At 44.8% G+C, this 24,179-nt stretch overlaps 1 protein-coding gene across 9 annotated transcripts in view; it reads right to left on the reverse strand.

Moving 5' to 3' along the window:
* NEO1 (neogenin 1) overlaps nt 1-24,179 on the reverse strand; it is a 159,068-nt gene that overhangs the window by 80,300 nt on the left and 54,589 nt on the right. For all 9 annotated transcript variants that reach the window (XM_058846654.1, XM_058846657.1, XM_058846653.1 and 6 more), the window contains exons 3-5: nt 14,471-14,746; nt 10,812-10,965; nt 3,304-3,440 (exon numbers count right to left, since the gene is read on the reverse strand). In XM_058846654.1, coding sequence (XP_058702637.1) covers nt 3,304-3,440; nt 10,812-10,965; nt 14,471-14,746 — 567 coding nt within the window. The remainder of the gene's footprint in view (nt 1-3,303; nt 3,441-10,811; nt 10,966-14,470; nt 14,747-24,179) is intronic.

The raw sequence follows: 24,179 nt of genomic DNA on the forward strand, positions 1-24,179 counted from the left end.
CATGACTGGGGAGAGCAAAACAAATTTTTCCAGTGCTCTGAGTTCATTACAGGTGTTGTAAATAACCTGGCAGCAGCACCCACAGAGAGGGGAGAGCACTGTCACTACAGCCAAGACAGAGGAGACTTTTCAGGCACCAAATTCTTGCCTCCACCACGGGAAGTGCCTGTCCCTGCCTGGCCTGGACTGTGGTGACACCAGCTTTTGCACCCAAGGAAAGCCGAGGGCGTCCCTTTTCCATCCCCTGTGATATTCTGGGCACAAAGGTGCACACATGTTTTATCCATTCCACGTTTTAAATGTTCAGTGTTTGGCCCTGCCTCAGCTGTGGATGGGATTCAGTAATGTCCAGCTTTAGGGGCTGAGACTCTCTCAGCCACAGGCTTTCCCTGGGACATTCCCTGCTCTCTTCCACATGAAACCACTCCTCAGATGCAGCATGCAGAAGTTCAGTGTGTGACCAGTGGGTGCATGAAACCTCCAGCTTGCAGATACACAGAATCACTGAATGGTTTGGGTTGGGAGGGACCTGACAGGTCACGTTCACCCCCTGCCAAGGGCAGCCACACCTTCCACCAGCCCAGGCTGCTTCAAGCCCCATCCAGCCTGGCCCTGGACACTGCCAGGAATGGAGCAGCCAAAATTCCCTTGCAAAGGGAAGGAAATTTCTTGACTCTACCTCCCAGATACACAATGCAGATAAAGAGACTGAGGACAGAAATTTTTGTAGAATTCTTCTGGACTCTTTAGTACCTTTCTAGTCAAGTTAAAGGTCATTTTCCTGATCAGTCCTTCTGTGCTGTGTGCAGGGAAACAAATCCCTATCATTTTTTCAAACCCATCATTAGGGCAATAGAAGGCTCCTCTAGCACCTTTTATTTATGACACAGGGGTTCAACTATTTCCAGGTACGTGAAATTGGTGATATCCTTAAGTGTTACCGACAGATCTGAGTAACTGCACTGAAGGTATCACTTACCCCAATTGAAAATGGTGCCAAAAGTAACCAAAACCACCCCAGGAACTCCCAGGATTAGTGGCTGTACGGTCCCATATAAACTGGAATAAGCTTTCCCCAACCACCTCTCTTGTACCTCACACAAACCCACAGTAAAACTCAGGTATTTTCCTGCCAGCTGAGCACAGCCCCAGTGTGACAAACCTGAGGGCACCCTCCCCCTAGGCATGGGCCAGCAATTTCATCCCCACTGCCATGGAAGGAATATTCCAGTGGCCAGCACCACACCAGAGACACTCATTTTCTTGCAGGGCTTTGTATCCTCGTTAGAGGACACAGAAAAGCTGGTCATGGAGCAAAGTGGCATTTAAGAGCATTCTTTTGAGTCAAACTTACAAGTGGATAAAGCAGGTTGTTTCTGCCTGCCAACTTCAGTCAGCCCAAAGCTGGCACTGCTGGGAAATCTCAGCTGAGAGGCAGCCACAGGAACACCTCTCCAGTTTCACTGCCCTAACACTGCCAAGCAATGGCATCACCTCCTTGGCACACAATTCCATCTCTGAACTCCCATGGGGAAATGTTATTAGAAGGAGAAAGATTGGCTGCCTGACCACCACCCCCAGTAAAGAGTGAAACCTCTTAGAAAAAACAACCGTTTCAAGGAGAGCTGCAGAAAAATACAGAAGGGAGTTAGTACCCAAAAAAATGGATTTCTTGTCTGAAATGCTGCCAGACTAATTTCCAAGAATGGCAGAAAGAACTTAAGCAAAATCATACTGTTATTAGGTGGGGAGAGATGACAATTTCTTTGGTCTAGAAGAAAATGTTCCAGGGATCAGGTAACAGTTATTCAAGCTTTTCAACCCTGCACCAAACTACAGTAATGCAGAAATACAATTACTCCCTACAGTGACCTCTCAAGGAAAGTAGAATTAAGATTAGAACTAAGAAGTAAAATCAGACATATCACTATCAAATGCACTGTAGAATCTCTAATATATTTTAATATTCAAGCATAAAGGATTTTCTTTCCAGTGCCAGGTGCATAACAAAAAACCAGCGTGGAAGGTCTGCCAGAAACTACTGTAAATCTTCACATCAAATGAAAAAATCCTTTACAATGGTTCAGATAAGGAGCAAAAGAGTTGTCTCCAATTCACTTTCATCCCCAGGTGACCTGGCTGGATGTCCTGCACTAAGGCTCCTCTCAGCTTTATCTACAACCTGCTTAATTGCATCATATCATTAATGTTATTAATTGCTGTCCCATAAAACACAGAACCAATTCTGTAAAACAGAGAGGCTGGAACTGAATTAAACGCAGCACACAGTGAGCTGCTTGAAGCCACTGTAAAGTGTTCTGGAGCCTCAAGCTTGAAGGTATTTCCAAAGCCAGAACACCAAATCTTTGCTCTTTTGGCCAAGATACAAGGTAAGAAAAATGTGGAGTTTTCTTTATGACCAGAGTGACTCTTAGCACTTCCTTTTGGTCAGAAAACCTTTCCTTTTGTCTATAGAAAACCCCTCATTTATGGATGTTCAGTGAATAAATTTCTCCCCTACGAATTACTTTTAGACCAACTTTGTAGCACCACAGTCCACAATAAACTAAGTCAGCTAAGCTCTTAGAGGGACCCTTTGTATGCCATGAAACTTCAGAGAAAGAACTGGAAACCCCTACTAGGGTCCAATCAATAAAAAAAAGATAGATTTCCTCATGGAATATAAGAAAGGCAAAGAATACAAACTTTTACCTGATTTTTTTTCCCACTCCTTACCAAGTCTATCTTCTTTGCTTACCCAGTCGGCTTTATTTCATTTTTATGCATAGTAAGATATTTTTAAAACTACATTATCAATATTTCAGTGCTTTTTCCTAGTAAAAATAGCTTGCAAGAGTAAGCAAAACAGTTACATACACAACAAACCAGCTTATTACCAAATATCTCTGCTTTTATCTTCTTGCAAGCTCACTGAAAACAGCAACGTATTTAAGGATTATGAAAAATGCATTAGAGATGTCCTTTCCAAGGATAACCAGGTTGACTTTCAGATCAGCCACATTGTGACCTTGGCCATCCTTCAAGTGTATCAATCACATTTAATACTACAGGAGCAGATAAGGCAGCTTTTAAGCACCCTCAGGTTGTATTCTATGAGCACATTGCTCATTTGGCTGTTTAGGAAATTATAAGCAGTTTGGATAATAAATCAGAGTAACAATATTTATAACAGTACTGGAGGGGGCTCAGTTTTTAACAGGGCACTGAACCAATCACAGAATAAACTTGGTATTCAGCCATCTGGAGAAGTGTTCTCTGTGAAAATTAGAATCTCTGACCCACCTTGGACTGTCAGCTCTGCCTGGGCCTCCAGGGTCTCATTGCCGCTCTCAGCGATGCAGGTGAAGGTCCCGGCATCGGCCTCGGCCACGTCCCGAATCTCCAGGGTACCCCCGGCCAGCAGCTGGAAGCGCCCAGACCTGCACACACAGGGACACAGTCATTCCACAGCCATGGCCAGATCCCAGATCCCAGATCCCTGCACACACAGGGACACAGTCATTCCATAGCCATGGCCAGATCCCTGCACACACACACAGGGACACAGTCATTCCACAGCCATGGCCAGATCCCAGATCCCTGCACACACACACAGGGACACAGTCATTCCACAGCCAGATCCCAGATCCCTGCACACACACACAGGGACACAGTCATTCCACAGCCAGATCCCAGATCCCTGCACACACACACAGGGACACAGTCATTCCACAGCCAGATCCCAGATCCCTGCACACACAGGGACACAGTCATTCCACAGCCATGGCCAGATCCCAGATCCCTGCACACACACACAGGGACACAGTCATTCCATAGCCAGATCCCAGATCCCTGCACACACAGGGACACAGTCATTCCACAGCCATGGCCAGATCCCTGCACACACACACAGGGACACAGTCATTCCATAGCCATGGCCAGATCCCAGATCCCTGCACACACACACAGGGACACAGTCATTCCATAGCCAGATCCCAGATCCCTGCACACACACACAGGGACACAGTCATTCCACAGCCAGATCCCAGATCCCTGCACACACACACAGGGACACAGTCATTCCATAGCCAGATCCCAGATCCCTGCACACACACACAGGGACACAGTCATTCCACAGCCATGGCCAGATCCCAGATCCCTGCACACACAGGGACACAGTCATTCCACAGACACCACCCCAGTGTGGGACACAGAGGAGTTATAATTACACCATCACATCTCACACTGAAAATTAAGTTCAACCCAATCAATTCCACAAGGGAAGCTCATCTTTTTGCACTTGCAGCTTCACTTGTTCTTAATTAAATGTGATCCAAGGTATTTAGTCAAGAGCAGCCAGAACTGAAGAAAAATGAGGTATTGTAATCACATAATTTAAAAAAGGCATTTTGCAGATCCAGCTGGAATGACTGACTGCTTGGAAAGCTGAGGGAAGTACAACAGGAGAGACTGTGCCTTTACAACACAAGGACAGCAATGCACAGTATACAACGCAGAGGAATGGAATTTCTGTGAAAAGAAAAAGTAAGCCATCCCTCAGAGATTAAATACTTCAGAACAAGATACAGGTTAAAAGAAATTCAAAATACAGATTGATCAGGTGGCAAAGGGTCTGTACAGAACCTCCCCCTCTGACCTGCAAAGGGCAGGGAAGGGTTTCTACCCCAGCCCTTACAATCCATCTGCTTTTGCTGCTGAATGGGGAGATAAAGGTGGCCCCTCATGCTCAGTACAGCACCCTCAGCCTCCAGCCACATCCTCCTCCCACTGCAGCCATCACTGCCCTTCACCTGATACTAATCTGTACACAACTCTTCCAGGTTCCTTCAACACTCCAAGTTTCCACTTAAAATAACAAATAAACTTTCCAGTAAGATGCAAGAGCCCCAAGCCAGGACAAGTTGTGCCTGGAAGCTGACTGACCCAGAGACACTCTTATTTGGAGCTGGTAAAGGAAGAGTCTGGGGAAAAAGAAGGGAACCTGGTGGATTCCTGCCTAGTAGTCTCACGTGGCTTGTTGGCAGGAAGGGACTGAATCCTGTCAGTATATGAATATTACAACAATTGCCTTTTTTGGTCTCTGTTTGGAATGGCCAATGAACAAAAATCAACCTCAGTGCTTTCTCCATTTGAAATTTTCCTCAAATTACATCAGTAGGACCAATCCTGACCTGCTTGGACAGGTAAATTGCTGGGACAGATTTTTGCCTCATCTCACTATTATTTATCAGATAAATGTTGATTTATGATCCTACTGTAACTGCTGATCAAATTTCTGGTTAACACATTTAAAAGCAGAGCAAACAAAACCATAACCAGCGTTAACTGTTAAAAGCATCTGAAGAGATGTGCTCTGTGAGGAAAGCCATACTGTTCCCATGAGAAAAACCAGGACTACAGAGAGGCTGCCTTGGAAGAAGTGCAGGGAATTGAAGATATGAGTTTGAAAAATCATATGAAGAGCTCCCCAAAGGCTGGGAAAAATGTGCCAGGCTTGTGTGGGAATGGCACGTCAAGCACGCTCTAAAACCACCCGAGTAAGACAAGCCTGGACCTTGACACATCCATACAAGAAATTTTCTACCTTCTTTTATTATGTAAAAGAGCTGCTTTGACTTTTTGTTCTTGCAGCTGGGAATGTGCTGAGGGCTGGGATGAAAGCAGGGAGCTGGATCTGCCAGGGACAGCAGGACATGGAGCAGGGAAGGAGCTGTGCCCCAGGAACTGCCACTGTCACATCCTGAAGGAATGATCAAAGGCCAGCAGCATGTCCGTGGCATTTGGAGGACATTAATGCCTTTTCCAGGATATCCATTCCCATGGCATTTGGAGGACATTAATGCCTTTGCCAGGATATCCATTGTTACCCTCTTAAAAGCAACACGTGCCTTAGGATGCTCATTCCCACTGCCAGCCTCTGCAAAAGTTACTGACAGCAGCTGCTACTACTAAACTATTAAAAACTATTCCTAGGTGTCACTTTAGCTTGTCCTAAGGGATCTCACAAACTACTTGTAGCATTGGAATATTTATGGGAATTCTCCTGTTCAGCCATCTCAATATGTGCCATGTTTTTATTCCCTTTGATTATTTTCCTCCAGAAAACCCAGAGTTGAGTTCAATTTCCCAATAGGTGATTCAGTGGAAGTTTAATGGAAGAAAACAATTAATCTGCCAGACTCCTTGGTGATTCCCCCTGTATGAATCAGCTGTGGAAAAATCCTGGGCTTAAAGGAAAGCTGCTTTTGTAATAAAGCAAAACATCTTAATTTTGTAAGGACAATGAAGCATTTTCACAAAAGAGTGAAGCAATTGGATTTCAGACACCGGAGACAAAGAATCAGCTTAATATAAAAGTGATAACATAATTTCAAGTGTCATTAAAAAAAACAAAGATTGATCACTCAGATGTCAGAGAAGAGGCAAATCAAATTCCAGCCTTTTATATGCATTCTATACAGCCCTCACTTGCACCCCCATAACGTACAATTACTGAGCTACTCCGGATGCCTCACTCACAGGCTCTTTGTGTTTCATTATCACAAAATATAGTGAGCCTTTATTAATTTACTGTAGTCAAACTGTCAGTTATACCCTGAGGTTTGGGCTTTTCTTCCCTCTTTTAAATTACTATTCCCCAAACATCTTATAATCTATTTGCTGTCTCAGTAAGTACAGCAGATAAAATTAGACAGTAAATTAGATTATTTTGTGGGATCTACTACCAGAAAAATCTCCATAATTACTCTGCTACACTTAACCTTTCCTGAGCCGGGCAAGTGTAATTCACTTGGTACCAATCACTCAGACTTCTGCAAGCAGATACATGTAATAATGGGAATATCACACCTTTGTGGGAAGCACTGAGGAAAGGGCAGCATTAGGGATGTGGATGTGATCATACAATCACAGATTTCATGTGAGCACAGCCAGCAGAAATGAACGTGGCACAAGTGCCTTCAGCTCTAATCCCCTCACTGTAGGAAAGCATTACCTGTACAACCATGTTTCTGCAGGAGTTTCTCAATTACATGAAATTTTGCTAAACTGAACAGCACAAACCTGCTGCAGAGCGTGCTGGACTTTACAGACATTATAATGTTATTGCTCAGGTCCTTTCAATGGTTTTGTTTCAGATGAACCATCTCATCTCGTGCAGTTTCTTCAGAACCCGTGCCATTTGTTCCCTGTCCCACAGACACATCCCAGTGTAAATGAAGATACACAATCTATGCTGTTGGAGCACGTACTGATCCACACACTGCAAGTTTTCAGAGCAGATCACCTTCCAGACATTTCTCTGTGCCTGTGTCCCAAGCTCTGGGGACAAATCCACCTGGGACTTCCCTTTCCAAGGTAGGAATTGTCAAAAGCACAAACGCCTCCTGCACTTGCTGAAGAACAGACCCTGCACACAGCAGGATCCTCAGCCAGACTAGAGACTGAAATAAAAAATATTCACCAGGTAGCAAAGGCTCCAAGTTGGCTCCAAGCTGAAAAGCTACTCAGCCTGAATATAACACCTCCTTTCTAACCCTTTGTACCAGACAATGTTGACACTACAGGAGATTTTACTTCAGGAAGTTTTCTATCAAGGGCCTCAGATTTGTTCCAATAACATCATACTTCAGTGCCTTCCCTGCTTGCTTCCATTTCCCTCAGCATTCTCCACATTCCTGGCAGAGACACTTCTGCCTCGGAGCCCATGGAGCCAATCCAGCTGGAAAAGCAGGAGGATATTCCCAGTGCTGAGCCCATGGATCACTCTGTCCGTGTGCCAACGGGAAAGACCAACCAGGTGCCCACCTTCCACCATGGACCACACACGAGGCTGGAGCCTTCCTTTGGATTCTGGAGCTCTAAATTGGAGCTACATCTCAACCTAGAGCAGGGTTTAGTCCTCTCCTTTCTTTACAGACAGTGAAGTTTTGGGAAAACTATGAAATATGAAGATTACGAGCTGGATCAGTGAACCAACTCAAGGGAAAGCTTCTTAGACTTTTGTGGCATTCCTTACGGAGAACTGAGAAGTCAGCAATCTCTCCATCAGATTTCTTGAAAAATCCTCAAGTTGGTGAGTTCAGAGGGATTCCTTGGAGTTCTAAGAGCCTTGTTCCAATGCAAACTTGGAGCACTGAGTTAACTTCCGTTTCTCACCCTACACCCAAAGCTTCCTTCTCTCACACTCTAATTAATTTGGAAAATATTTTATCACAGCAACTAATTTCACAATATATTGCATTACAGGCTGTCTGAACAACTGCCAAGGCTGCCATCACTCAAGTTTACTCATATTTATCCATTAACATAAATCTTATTGCAGTCTTCAACAAATAATCCATCAAATTTAATTGCCTTCCCTTTTCTCCAGATCTTATAACAAATATTTAATACCAAAACTCCACCACTCCCTATCCTTAAAATTAATCTATTTTCCTATAAATACAGGCTCCGATCCAAATTCTCCATAGGAATACAACTTGAAAGGCAAACATTCTATTTTGTATTAATTAGCACAGTTATGACAAAAGTAAAAATAAGGTTTTGTGTAAAACCCTTTAAGAAGGGGTCAAAATTAGGGATAACCTTCCCATGTTGTCTGAGTTTTGTTTCCTAAGCCCAGACACACAGGGAGAAATGTCCCAATATATATGGCTATACCTACATATATGTATGTTAATGTTTGGGGTGGGGGTGTGCATAAACAAACCTGGGATTTCAGAGCTTTTCCCAGGCAGAAGGGACATTAAAACCTGCCCAGATGAAAAGAATCATGTTTTTTCTTGGGATAAAGAAAAGCCACGCTAAGAAAGTTGTACTTCTATATCAAAAGGGGATTTTAATACAAATTAAATGTGATTTAATTTGTAATTACATTAACAGACCATGCATAACAAGCTAAGGTAGCTATTTAGCAACAGTAACTGCAGGCTTTTCTCCAACAAAGAATCTTAATTTCTGGAGATTTTCCAGTTATTCTATTCACACCAATAACACAATAGCTGGAGGGTAAATGGAGTTTAAGAGGCTTCTGTTCTCTGCTCTTTGAATCTCTGCCCTGCTCAGCCACAGTCACAAGCAGCAGACTTGGGAGCTTGGGCTCAGTCTGATCACTTGAAGCAACAATGAAAGATGTTTACCCCACAGAGGGAAAAAAGATCAAATTTCTACCTTTACCCACCTTAAAACTCAAGCCTACAATGAGCACACATTTCACTTTAAGAAAAGGAGAGCTAAGTGTTGCAAGAAGAAAAGAGTCAACTGGAACCTGTTCTTGTAACAAAGGGCCAAAACACTAAAAACTAATGCTAAATATTCTGAAAAATCAGGTTAGACTTGGTTCAAATTGTGTGTACATTTGAAGATCAAGTGTATTTACTAATGTTATGCTCCAGCCCTCCGGAACAATTTTTCATTCTGAATTATGAGAATAAGAAAATATCTGTGAAGCCCTAAGAAGTTATCATGGTAACCTCATGGAATGAGGGAAGCAAATTCCAAAGGGAATCAACAGTACTGTACTCAGTGATGGGAAAATCTGGGCTTTATGTCTCAAAAATCAAGAAAATAAAAGGAGAGCTTTAACCTCACTGTGCCCTGAATGTGCCACAACCTAAAAAAGGATGGGGCAGCAAAACTTCCTAAAGACATGACATGACATCACTTTACATACATGAGAAACAAATTCAGATCTTACCAGGCACATTTATTCCACCATTTCATCCAATTTGATTGTGCTGCTCTAATGAGTCTGTACCAGTTTTCGTAGAGTGAGTTCTTACATTTATAAAATGTGAGTTCTTACATTTATAAAAACCCCTGAATTTAAATCATGTGCCTTCACACTGACACAGCACCATCTCTCAGGGGCTGTTTGTCATTTCCCACAGCAGTCTCCCATCAAAGACAGCTCAAATTACCAGCCCTTGGATTCTTTTAATTTAAGAGTTGCCAAAAAAGAGATATATTATATCCCTGGTGCTGCAGAGACTTGAGCATTGTTCTGGCTGCTTTCTGTGTCAGCCACACTGCAATTTACCTCTCCTTGTTCCATGATTAACTTGGCTCCCCATTAATCTCACTGCTGACTTTGAGGGACATGGAAAACATTCAAATACCTGTTTGCAATCCTGATTCTAGGAAGTACATTCATTACATCGACAAAAATGAGCTTGATAAGATTTGTTCTGCTTTTTTTATATAGATTTTCTACCACATTATTCTAACTGTATTCATACACCAGCAATGACAATGTGTAAGTTCTCACCCGATACATCTCTGAAAGCTCACTGGTTTTTCTGCCATCATGCCTATCGTTTTAATATTCTATTGTAATGAGAAAATCGCCATTTTGCTTTAAACACTTATTCTTCAATTCCTGTGGGACATTCTGACACGGAGTGGACGTTTCCGCTGCAGACAGAATGAGCGCAGGGCTTCACACTCAGAACACCCCAAGTCGTCCTCCTTTCCCTGCAGTGTCCTTATTCCCTTAATTGCTACTTCTACTCCAGTGCCAGTCAAAAAGTAACCTACTCTTAATAACCTGCCTGCTTCAGGCAAGATTTCTTGGCTTCAAATAGCTGCAAAAAAGTAGCCTGAGGCCACTCCAAAGTCTCCTGAACTCACTCCCTTATCCCAACACCGCGCCTTGAAGCCCCTCCAGTGTTTGGGATCAGCTTCTGCTCTCCAGGTTTCAAGCCCGAAGGAAGGTGTGCACTAATCCCAAATCCTGGCTCCAGCTGGATTCTTGCCATTACACAGAGACAGGGCTGTCAGCCATCACTCACCCATCTGTGGGAAGCTCTTCCTCGTTCCTTGTCCACCTGACGAGGGGAGGTGGGAACCCCGCGGTGACGCAGGGGAACAGCGCGCTCTGCCCCGGCAGCCGCGTCAGGGACGAGGGCGGCTTCAGCAGCGCCAGGCTCTGCGGCTCCTCTGCATCTGCAAACAGGACGGGACACAGCTGGTACCAAGTGCAAAATCAGAAAATGGTCATGTTCTAAACCACCACAAACCCCCTGAACCAAAACCCAGCCAGCAAAAGAAAATCACAAATGAAACCCCTAATTCCTTTCCTGCCCCTCCGGAGGATTCCATCCCCACCACCTCACCCACAGCCTCTGTCAGAGCCTCTCCCAGCCTTGCTACCATTTCCTCCAGACATGCAAAGTTATTCCCCACTTTCAGGATTCTCACTCTTCCAACTCCCTGGGAAACTATCCCAGCTCAAAACTACAGCCCTGAAACTAGAACTTCCACCAAGTAGCAGAGATTTGGGAAAGACAGGAACAGGTTTTGAGTTTGTCCAGCAAGCCTTGGGCTTTATCAGGGAGCTGCCTGAGGAAGTGCTTTTACACGCTGGAAAATTAAATTATTGCAGCAGTGACTGACCCCAAGTAAAATACAACAACCAGGGAACATGCATGCTGAAGGAACACAAGACAAAAATGCCCCACCACTGTATTCCATCCTTATGAAAACAGGGAATCTCTGAAGGAGTTTTGCATTGGATTAAGCTGGAGAGTGGTTTGTTCCTTTTTCTTCCCACCCTTAAGAAGCAGCACAAATCAAGTGCATGTTTATTCAGTCCCTACTACAGCGTGCACCCTCTGTCTGTGCCCTGCACCGTTCCCAGAGGAAATGAGCTCTACAGAGCAGCTGCAGTTTGGGCTGAGTAACCCCTGCCCACCCTGCCCTAATTCCTGCACTGTCAGCACTCAGGGGTGCTTGGAGGTGTTATGGCAGCAAAGCTCCACAACTGGATGAGGCCTCAAGCTATTTCTGGCCACCTAAAATGGGGACAGTGTGTTCTGTACCTACTCTACTCCTGCTCCCCGAATGAAGCACATTTGGTGTCTCATCACACGCGTATTTGGCTTCTCTCTCACGTGGGCCCGAGGTGATACTCGCAGGGATTTCAGGAAGTTGTTGTTTTGGTGTTCTTCAGCTCAAAACACTAAAAATAACACTGAGTGTTCACAGCACTGAGCTCAGGGCACACACAAGCTCCAAAGCACAACAGGAGGAGATGCCAGGACACTTGGGGGAAGCAGAACAGGTGGAAATCCCACGTGGGAGTTGGCGCAGGCAGAGGCAGCCAAGCTCTGAGCAGTCCTGGATGAGCCAGCCCCATCCCTGCGGCTCTGCCCACATTCCTGGCAGGAACTGCTCTGCCTGCCCTGCTGTGCGTGGGGAATAAAGAAGTGACAGGGACCTGGAGCAGCATGTGGAGCCAGTCAGGCTGCAGAGCAGGGATCCAACATCTCCAGGCAGCCATCCTTACACAGCGAGGAGCCAGGATGATTCCCTGGAGACACGACTCCGACTGTTCCAAGCACCCAGAAGGGAGCTCAGCTCACTGGTAAACAGAAACTGGATCGCAAAATTAAGTGACATTTTTCCCTTGCAGTGCTATGTTTGAAAGCACCCCCTGTGAAGTGGCAGAGCTCAGAAATGCATCTTCTTGCTCAGTGGCAGCCTGGAAGCAGACAAAGCCGAACCTTGGAGCAGCAGAACGCTGTCTGTGGATGCAAATCCCCGGGATGCAGGAGTGTGCTGGGTGTGTTTCAAAGCCTGGGAAGCTGTGGTGGGTTCACTGCCACACATCAGATAACCATTTAAAAGGGGAATAAACTGAATAAAGAACAGATTAATTCAAATCCTTCTTTCAAATACTTCTCAGGCCAAACAATCAATTATGGGGCCACTCAAGACTAAGGGAGCTTTCCCTTCAAACAGCTTAATCCCACTTTCTAAAAAAAGCCTGCTGGGAGGGATTTTACCAAACTTCACTATCAATACTTTTGGATTCATGATGGAGCAAAGAAACAGCATGATTTAAATTCCCTAACACAGCTCTATTTCATCACTTTCAGCAAAGCATTACAAAAGCAAGGAAACTATAGCTGGAGCCAAAACAATTCAAAAGATCAGTGTATTATGGAAGTTTTCAAGAAAGCTTCAGTTTCCAAAAAATCAGCAAAATCCTCAGCATGAAGGCTGAAGAAACATGATGACAATCCAAGCTACAGGAATTCAACCAAGCATCGTTTCCAAAAGTGCTTTTCTTCAAACCCTGTATCCCTAGTTGGAGAAGAGACATGGCTTTGGAAAGGCTAAATTACAATTGAACTGAACAGTCCTATTTCTAGCATGATTCATTTCCAACACCCCAGTTTCAAAAGAGAGCTACAATTGTAAAAATTGGGGTATTTTACAGAATAATTTAGCATTTTAAATAGAGAAGGGCTGTAGTCACAAGAAACACAACTATTCCTGGAAAGGGACCCCTGAAGGTGCCCACACCAGGTCAGGCCAACCACGACATCGTCCAGCCTAACCCTGAGAGCTTTCAGAGATGGAAACTCAGCATCTCCCTCCAGCAGCTCTCCAAGAGTAACAACTGAATGGGAATTCCAAATGGAGACTAATCCAGAAGAGACAGCTCTGGGAACAACTAAGGAACCTCATATGAAACACAGCCTGCATTTCCCTAGGTTGGGAAAGCATGACCCACATTCCTGTCCTATTTTTGGTCACTTTTCAAATCTTTGTATTAGAACAGCTGGGGGTGGCACTGGGAACAGAACACACTGAATGTGCCAACAGTTTACATCAGCACTGGACTTCTGTTCTAACAAAAATTATCACAATGTTTCAGCCCAACAGGCAAAACTGAACCTTCCAAAATAAAATGTCATTCCCTCTAGGGGTTGGAGACTTCCAAAAGGTATCACTGCTTAGACAATCAGAAATTCCAGAATACTGGGACAATTAAAAGCACCTCAGCTTAAGCATCCCAAAAGCAATGGACTAAGCACCATTATCTTTGCAAAGCTTCCAAAGGGTTTGAAACATGGGACTGAACCAGAGAAACTTAGAAATTCCCCAAGTTTTATACTCACACAGTCTTTGTATCATGTCACAATGGAAGTACATTACTGAGGTTTTTTTAAAGAAGTCTTTCCCCAAAATGTCTTAAAAGCTGCACCATTAAATATGGCAAGGCAGCCTGTGAGTGTTTCCAGCCTGTTTCCAACCCCTGTGAAGAGCCCAGGGCCTGCAGACAAAGACCCTGAGCTGCAGACTTCCCCAAAGGTCCCAGTGGTGGCGAGAACTTCCTGAATAGGGGAAGAATTAAAAACACCTCAGCTTAAGCATCCCAAGAGTGACAGACTAAGCACCAATTTCTTTGCAAAGCTTCCACACAGGGTTCAAAACATGGGATTCAACCTGAAAAAATGTACAAGTTCCCAAACATTTATACTCAAAGGAACAGTCGGCTTCCCCTTTGTATCACATCCCAATGGAAGCGTATTACCGGTGGCTTTTAAAAATTTTTCCCCAAAATGCCTTAAAAGCTGAAGCATGAAATCCGGGCAGGCAGCCTGTGAGTGTGTCCATGTCCACAGACATGAGCCCCGGGCTCAGCTCAGTACAGGAGTACCTGGCAGGACTTTGAGCTCGGCCTCGTCGCTGTACTTGGGGGCGCCGCCGCTGTCGAGGGCGCAGCGATAGAGCCCCGCGTCGGTGTCCGAGGCGTTGGTGATCAGCAGGGCCCCGCCGGGCAGCTGCAGCACGCGCCGCTCCGGGGCCAGCGCCTGGCGGTCGCGCTCCCAGCGCAGCAGCGGTGCCAGCTCCGCCGTCACCTCGCAGCCCAGCACCGCGCTGCCGCCGCGGTACGTGGACGTGGGCTCCGGCTGGCTCGTGAACCTGGGCAGGCCTGCAAGAAAAACAAAAGAACAACAAATTTGAAATGTTCTGATCGTGACACTGAAGCTCGGAAGTCCGAGTCAAGACTCGAGAATGTAGTTTTTGAAGTTAAGTTGCTCTCCAACTCTTTTAAAGCCTTAACAGCTGACAGGACGATGCTAAACATGGATGGTGTAAAGGCAGACAAACACAACAATCACAGAATCCTGGAATGGGGTGGGTTGGAAGGGACCTTAAAGCTCATCCAGTGCCACCCCCTGCCATGGACAGGGACACCTTCCACTGTCCCAGGGTGCTGCACGCCCTGTCCAGCCCGGGACACCTCCAGGGATGGGGCAGCCACAGCTTCTACAATGCAGCCCACACAACACCTTCACTTACCACCTCCACCTCCAAAAGCCTCTGTACAGTGTCACAAGGTAAATACTGAGATAAATACTATGGAGATAAATATTTGCATATGAACGTTCTCAGTGTGGCTGAGACTGGAATTTCTCAAGGGCAGGCCACAGAGCTGACCCAGCAGCACTGCACAAACCATGTCACCTTTCCCATAAAAATGCTCTCCAGAAACACCCAGAGCGCACTTAACAGCTTCACAGCTGGGCTGGGGAGGCCAAACCCTTGGGGCAGGTGTGGGAAGAGGCTGGGGACACAGTTGGAGCTGGTTCCATGGAGACACAGGTAAGGCAGCCACTGAAGCTGGGGGCACATCCGTGAAGTGCATTCAAAACAAGGAAAACTACAGGACAGCAGGGATGGAAGTGTGAGGCACAGCCCTGGAGTGGGCAGGTCAGAGGAGGAGGGAGAGGAGGAAGGAGAGGAGGAAGAGCAGCTCTGGACGTCACCCTGGAGAGACGCGTGTAGAGCATGAGGCTGAAGAATTGGGAACAAAGGCAGGGAGTTGAACCTGGAAAATGGGGAACAGGCAAAGAGAGGTGCTTTAGCTTGGTTTTGTTTTCTTACCATTCAAATTACTTTAGTTGTCAAGAAATTAAATTAATTTTCCGCAAGTCAAGGTTGTTCTGCCGTTACAGTAACTGGGAGTGATCCCATCTTGACTCAGTAACTTTAATCTTATTTCCTCTCCATCCTGCTGAGAAGCAGAGTGAGGGCACAGCTGGATGGGCAGCCAGCCACAGTCACCCCATCCTAAGTATTCTGCACAGGGAAATGATCAAATCTGCCACAGTTCACCCCCTATTTTCACAAGTCTCACTTAATACCTATCACGAATGCACCAGGAATGTACCAGTAGAAGGACCAATCCTGCAGGACAGCCAGACTGGATCCTAACAGAGCAGATTCTGTCCTGCCAAGTTCCTTCCATAACCCTGTACAGCTCATCTCCAACTGTCATGTATTTTCTTCCCTCTCAGAGTCCTACCTGGGGACTCCTTCCATAACTTCATTCCTCCGAGAAACTTTCTGTTTCTAGTTTCCCCTCCCAGTGTACTTCCAACCAACTTGCAGTCCTTTGATCTTGACCTTGTTTTGGTATTATTTTGCATCTTTGATATTTATCCATCAGTCCCTCCAAGGTATTCACAGGAACAAAAAAAAATCTAACTTCTTTCTTTCAACTTTCCTTCTTCTTAATGAAGGTACAATCTTCAGCTTCTCTCTCTCATTCCTCTAACACCCTATCCACTTTTAAAGATGCAGCATGGTAGGATAATTTTGGAAGGAAGGGACCCAGACAGAGCAGAGCCAGCTACAAGGTCAGAGCTGGTTACTTAGGGATTTGACCTCAAAAATCCCCAAGGGTGGAGACTGCACAACTCTTGGACAACTTGTTCTACCTCATGGAGCAGAACTCCCTCTTCAAACCCAGTTGGAACCTCCCTTGCTCCAACTGACCCCCAAGCACTCCTAGCAGAAAGGCAAACCCCAGTGCCCAGAGTAATTTAAAATCACAAGCATCCCCAGAAATATTACAAAACTGCTTCTCTGTCTATTGAAAAGATCTTCCCAAAAGATCCATCTCAGTAGCTCTGCACAATCAATCCCAGCAGCCAAGTAACCTTTTCCTCTCCTGAATCACCCATCCCTCTAAGGACAATCCCATGGTATCTCTGCACCTGCCTGACTTTGCATGCTGTGCTCAGAAGTTCCATCATTAGTCAGTCTGGATCATTATTTAATTCTTCCTGTGAGACCATGGAGGCCTCAGCAAGGGTAACAAGGTCTCCTCCTTTGCCACACTCACTAATTCAGTGGGTAAATAAGTTGTTCTTACAGCTGATGAGGCTGTTAACCCTGAGCCTCTGAACTCCAGTCCATCAGGCATCTGTCCTTTCTGAAAATCTCCTTCTTGACAGAACCCATTAAATGTTCATAATTACCTCTGATTCTTATCTCTCTCAGTATTCTCATTTATTAAGAGCGCTGCATACTAAGTTCACTCCCCAGCCCGGGCGGGAATCCTGGCTCTCCTCCTTTAGCCAGGTGACCCCTACCTGTGACTTCTGTTTTCACCTCACCTGTTGCCATCTCCTTGCTCCCAGCAGCTCCCACTGGCACAGCCCCACACTGGCCACTTCAGGCACGAGTGAGAACGTTCCTGGAGGCCTGCAGCCCTGCAATTTCTCACATACAGCTCAAATATGCTTTAATTTTAATCCCTTACAAGTACCGTTCATTTCCTGGACAAGACAGACCTTGTGCATTCTGCTGTGTGCAGGTACTCCACTGAGGTTAAATAAGCTTTATTCAAGATGGTTTCACTACTCACTAGAAATGAAATCACACTTCATCTTCCAAGTCATCTTAAATGCCACTAAAACCTGTATTTCGTAATAGTCCTGTGTGGTTTTAAAATATACATTTCAACCTAGCCTATAATTTTGTCCTAAAGAGTAATTTTCTCTTATTCTACAATTATTGGCAATTTGCACTGCTTAAAAGCCTCCATTGTGGAGGAGGACCCTTTGCTTTAGCCAACAAACAACCACAAAACAATCATGATGCATAATATAAAGCACTCCAAATCCAGGCCTTAATTACTATTAATTTGGAGATCTATTTATAAATCCAGGAGCAGGTCCCAGAGTGCTGGCACACCTCCTGCAGCAGTGAGCCCCTAGAAAATACCCTTTCATCTCCCAGCCCAGAACCTTTCCATTACAGAGCTGCTCTCTTCAAAATATCAATTATCAACTTCTAAGCCAGCATTTCCTGAACTTTCTATAATCATTTCTAAAGTCATTACTACGTAAGCCCATTCAGTCCAGCTAAGCTACAAACACTTTTAAAGTTAACTTTTTTTAAAGTTGACACTTTCTTCTAAGTGGTTTGTATTTCCCAAATACTTCAATCAAGAAGGCTGAGCATGAAGTTCCAAGGATGAGTAGAATCCCAGGGTGGTTTGGGCTGGAAGGGACCTTAAAGCCCATCCAGTGCCACCTCCTGCCACATATGGGGACACCTTCCACTGTCCCAGGATGCTCCAAACCCTGTCCAACCTGGCTTGGGACACTTCCAGGCATGGAAGATACACTCCTAACGGAGGAAGCAGCCCCCACTCCTCACCCATGTGTTGCAGGGCAATCAGTTGAAGATATCAGCCCATCTTTTGGTAACTGAATGTCATGATAAATGACACTTTGGGCTTCTGACATTGAAGACAATTTTTTCATGTTTGTACACACATTAGTCATTCTGTGGCAGTGCACATACATTAGGTATTGATTTTAGGACACCAAAGGAAAATACTACTGACCTAGCAAGAATGCAGGTTAATAAACTCAATTTAGGAAGGATGATTTTCCATTTGGAATGTTCTCTAAATGCAGGCAGGAGAACACATAAGCAACAGTGCACTCATGTGCATGTAACAGGGATTAGATGCACCCCAGACCCTCATTTCTGCTTGGACAATGCAAATGGCAGAGAAGGTGGGGAAGTCAACTCTGTCCCTCTTTTCTCCTTCCCTTTTGTCTCTCCCTTCCTCTTATCCAAACTCAGAGCAATAGCTGGAATGTGAATGAACAATCTATTAATGCAAATGTGGTGCATTCAATCAGCATTCCCAGTCTCAGCGTTACTGAGATTTGTGGCCCATTGTCTCCATTTCTGAAAAAGATGTGCCTAGAAGAGCAATAATTCCCATGCTCCTGGAAAACACAGATGGTTAAAATTCTGGCTGTAGTCTCCTGCCCTGAATGGAGCCAGTATTTCATCTCCTGGAGTCTGCAGAATGAGGCAATTCATTGCCCTGAGCCAGATGCCAATCTAGTTCAGCAGCCTCCCTGCGACCACAGCCAGTGCCAATCACTTCCGAGGAGACTGAAAGGGAAAAAACCTTCATTATCAGCCATTACTAAATAACTCTCTCACCTGAGTGCAGTAACTCCAGAGTCACACCTGCCTCTGCTCTGCAGCCTGCCAGCCACGCTGCCAACGCTGCTCTGCTTCACGTGGATGCCACTGCCACGCACACGTTTAATCCCCACAGAGTCCTACCAACCCTTTGGGACCATCTCACCAAACCAACACCACAAAATGAAAGTGAGAAAAAAGAACCATCTCCTCATCTCTAGGGAAGAGAAAGCTGTGGAGGAATCCCCTTCTCCTGCCTGTGGCAGGACTGTATGAGTGCTCACAAGCCTCTGTGTTTTCCTCATGTGTGTCCCCTCTGTTGCCACTGCTCTGACTGGAATTTAAGATAACACTTTGTACAAGCATTAAACTGCTCTAAACACACACACATCACATGTTTGTGCAATTAATATCTTCCCAAAGCTGGTCTCAGGCCTTCTTGTGACATCTCAATGTGCTCATCAAACGTTTTCCGTTTTTTTCCCCGTTCCTACTGCAATATGGAAAAAGTAAAACACAGGAGCAGCTGGCAGGTTTTCCATCCTGTTCCCTCCTGGATACCATCTGTGAAAAGCCACTGCTGCCCTGAGTTACTTTTATTCAAGTTTCTACTAAACTTATCCAACTCTATACTAACTCCAGCAGCACCAGTTCAAAACAGTCCACCCTACAACTTCCACTCTCAATCTGGAATCCATCCAACTAATCTGTGAATGACCCCACAAACTTCTCACAGTTTTCAGCCACTTGAATTTTCCCCCATTCCTGTCTGCCTGATCGAATTTGAACTCATGACAAATCCATAACTATGACTCCTTTCCCCAAAGAGCCTCTTGGGAAGTGTGGAGATTTCAGCAGCACAAGGAGGTACTGGAGAATGGGAACATGATCCCCTATTGTTAGGACAGCTCCAACATCTGCTACCCCTCAGCGACGCAGCGGATCACAAAGATGCCGCCTATTTTGTAAGTGCATCAGCTCCTCACCCCAACCCTGCTAAAAAATTAATAAGTCCAGCCATCTGTGGACACTTCATTAAATTATCACAGCTCTTTCTTTCCAACATTATTCAGCATCATTTGTTGGAGTGGCAGAGGTGTGAAACGGCTTAAAATACACTCCTGCTAATGAGACATATTTCATGGATCTCACTGGCACATGGAGCAGACTTTGTAATTATAAACACTCCTGGCAGAACACAAGTCCAGCACCACCTGAATTAGGATAAGACCAGACGCTTCCAGTCCTTGCTACAAACACCAAGCATCACATCATTCTCCCCCTTGCTCTAGGCACACCAGACAGGGGAGAATGCAACCAAAACCCAGGCAGGAGACAGCTTTTTTACAAGAATTTTTACAAGGACTGTAACATGGAGATAGGAAAACCTACCAAATGTCCTTGCTGGCCAAACAGAAGTGGGAAGTCTATGGAATACAGAACACAAATGAGAAATGTCAGTGTATAACCAGAATCCTGAATTGGTTAAACACAGCCGTGACAGCTCGGACAACATGGTATGTGCTGATTAAAAACAGTGTCCCTCAGCCAGAATGAAGGGAGAGAGGAAAATGTCACTGGACACATCAGTAACACACACAGACACAGGTACTGTCACACACAATGGCACACCAAGTGTCCTGGTGGCACCTCAGAGCTGCTCTGAGCAAACAGCTGAACTCCAGATGTCCCAAAACCCCCTTCAAGCTCAATTATATGATGTCATGGGGAGGGTGCACAAAAAAATATTGTAAGAAATTGCAAAATATTGCAAAAAATATTGTCCATGCTGGCCTTGGACACTTCCAGGGATCCAGGGGCAGCCACGGCTTCTCTGGGCAACCTGTGCCAGGGCCTCACCATCCTCACAGGGAACAATTTCTCCCTTACCTCTACTACACATCCAGAAATGTTAGAGGGTAATTGGACAAGGAAAACACATCAGCGTATTATGATGTTCTACCTGGCAAAACAAATAAATCCAAATTCTAGTTAGGTTGTATAAAGAAGAGATCAATGAATTATTTCAGGAATGAAATGGGAGCAACAAAATAACTGAATAAAGAGCTTCAAAAATACAGAGGTCACTACTGACAGCCACGAGTACAAGAAAAGCAGTGGGAGAGAGGTTGGGGTGCCAGCCCACAGCACATGGTCAGGCTCAAGAAGTGTTGTAAGGAATGGCACACACAAAGAGAAAAAACAGATCTGCTGATGGAGGAGGTGAAATTGTACCATGAGAACTGGAGACAGGACTGGCAGCTCGAGGGCCAAACAACACAAAAGCTCCAGCAACAGCAGCAGAAGTTGCAGCAGCCACAATGAATCTGATCTCCACAGACACCAAGAAACAGCTAAAACAACATCCTAATGCCAGAAAAAAATGAACTGAGGGCATGCAAACCATGGAGTCATTTATTTGCTGCTGTTGAAGATCATCCTAATAGCAAGGCCAATGAAACCCCTGTGGGATTTCAAGAGAGGCCCTAAAGATAAGGCACACAGATTGCCTCATCATTTAAGGAACTTCAGGTCTTCATCAATAGACTGCCTAAAAATAAGAACCCTACAGGCTCACAATTACTCTTTCTCAAACAAAATCGAGAGCCATAACAAAAGCAGAGTAAGATCCGAGGGTTGTGTTGAAAGAAAGGAGCTTGACAGGTTAAATAATTTTAGTTCCAGGCGAGGCTATCAATTACGGAAGCTCATGTGAACAAGCTATTCAAAGAAGATTAATGCACAGAGAAGACTGTCAGGATAAATTTATCACAAAACTGGAAGAAAGGAAAGATCTGAAAAACTTTTGCAGGCAACTCTATAGACAGTGACAAAGACAGCTGGTACCTGACAACAGGCATTTAAAGACAGGAAATAACCAACAATTTCACTGCGAACTCCTCGGGATGCGTGAATAGCAAAAAAAAAAAAAAAGCCCAAAAACCAGGGTGCTTAAAGGCTGACAGAACAGCAGACAAACACAAAGAACTTTTACAGACACAAACACACAGCTCAAAGAGATGTCTGGAGACAACAAGAGTGCGTGGCAGGATAAAAGCAAACACTAAAAGCCGTAGAACTGTGAATTATCAGACACCAGCGCAGCTCAGCTCAGCTCAGGTGGGATCAGCACACCACCGGCCCCTCCAGCAGCTGAGCTGCAGGAATCCATTTTTACAGCTCTCTCCACAACACAGCCTTTCTCTGCCAAAGTCCTGCTCTGGTTTTAAGAGCAGATTGACAGTGCATTTAAGCCAGGGCTGACTTCAGAAGCTGTTACAGAAGGAAGAGCAACACCTTTACAGAAACATATAAATTATCTAGAGACACTTCCTCATGTTCCCCAAAACAGGGGTTTCTGCATGCAAATGGACAGGGGTTGGAGAGTTTTTAACAATTTTTAACATCCTCATTTCCAGTGTATTTATGTGAATGGTGACACATACCCTGTGCTTTTAATGTTACCAAGAACTAGCCTTGAAATCAACTGAAATCAACCTTAGCAAATATCATAACCTAATTTTTCCTAATTTTCCAAAATAATTTTCCTCCATTCTGTTTCCTTTTCAGGGTCATTACACTTCATCTTGAATTTTTGTTACAGAAAAACCACATTAATCAGAGATACCCTTGATACTTCTTAACCCTCGCTGCTTTTGGTGTCACCTTTCACTTGGGGCAATAGTACAGGTTCTTATCGTTTATCAAAAAGCAGAATTCAGTCAGAATACCTGAGCAATATCAGCACACAGAGTGTTCACTGTTCACTTATAAAGCTGAAATCTCTGGCTGATGCCACCTGGGCAGGGGCAGGGAGTGAGGAACACAGGCTGCAGATGTAACCATCACTCTGCTGACAGCTCGGGATCCCGAGCGAGCTCCACGCAAACTTGTCAAACACAATTACACAGGGATTGCTGCTGCTGACATGCACAGAAGAAAGGCAAAAATCTGATCTGAGACAAAATATTAACAAATGAGAATCCAATCTAAACAAAGTTCAGCCCAGTTTCTTGTTTAGGGGTGTTGATGCACCACTGTGTCACTTTGTCTCACCATCCAGACCCCCCCAGCCAAGCACCAGCCCACGGGATTTCAGGGATAGGGACCCTGGCTCCCCTCCACAGAATTCCTGTTTCTCCACAGATTAACTCCATCACCTGCCATATTTTCAAAGGGAAAGGTCAAGATGGAATGTATGCTGCAAAGAGCTCCCATTTCTTATGATTTACAGTAAGTTTCTATTATTCTGAAGTTCATGAACATCACTTTGCCCATGAGCTAAATGCACAAAGGATATTCCCTTTGCCAGTCACAAGAATTGCACTGCACAGGACTTGAATTTCAGTCTAGAAAATGTGAGGTTTTTTCTGAGCAGTGCAATTACATCATTACTAAAGCAGGAAGCTCAGGCACGAGTGCCACACATCTCCCTGTGCCCCCTCTGCTGCAGCTTCAGCAGAGCATTTGTCACCCTCCAGCAAGCACAAATAAGCTTTAACTGGCTCACTGACCCACAGAATTCAGGACAGGGATAGTATTAGTCACAATGAGCTCTCGGATTTGGTTTGATACAAGGTGAAATAAACTTGAAATACAAAAGCCTAAGAAAAACTGTGGTTTTCAACAGGAACTAGTTTTAAGCAAGCAAATTAAGAGTCTCTTCAGCTGGACTCTGACTTGGTCATTAGATGTCAATGAAGAGTTTCAAAACAAGCAGGTGACATTCCCTGCTCTGGGCTTTCCCCATGGTAATCCTGCTGCAGGCAAGTCCTGCCCTTCTCTGCCCTGGACATGGCAAGAAGCTCTGGTATTAAATCCCAATCTGAGACTAAAATTATGTAATAGTTTTGAAATTGGACCTCTGCCTTCAGTCCAAGAACTGAAGACCAGTTCAAAGGCTCACATAGATTTTCTTTGCCACTTTAACTAGACAAATGCAGGCTGCAAGAATTGAGAATGACAAATAACATAGAACATTTATTGTCTTAAGTGTCTAAACTCTCACACTTTCAGTAACAGCTGACAGAACCTGTACAAACTGCACTTGTGTTAAAACCACCTTTGCCATTTAACTGTCATGAAGAAATGCATTTTGATCTAAGCCAATTTATGAAAAACAT

Source organism: Poecile atricapillus, chromosome 11, assembly GCF_030490865.1.
Source record: "Poecile atricapillus isolate bPoeAtr1 chromosome 11, bPoeAtr1.hap1, whole genome shotgun sequence".
In the NCBI taxonomy this organism is placed as follows: Eukaryota; Metazoa; Chordata; class Aves; order Passeriformes; family Paridae; genus Poecile; species Poecile atricapillus.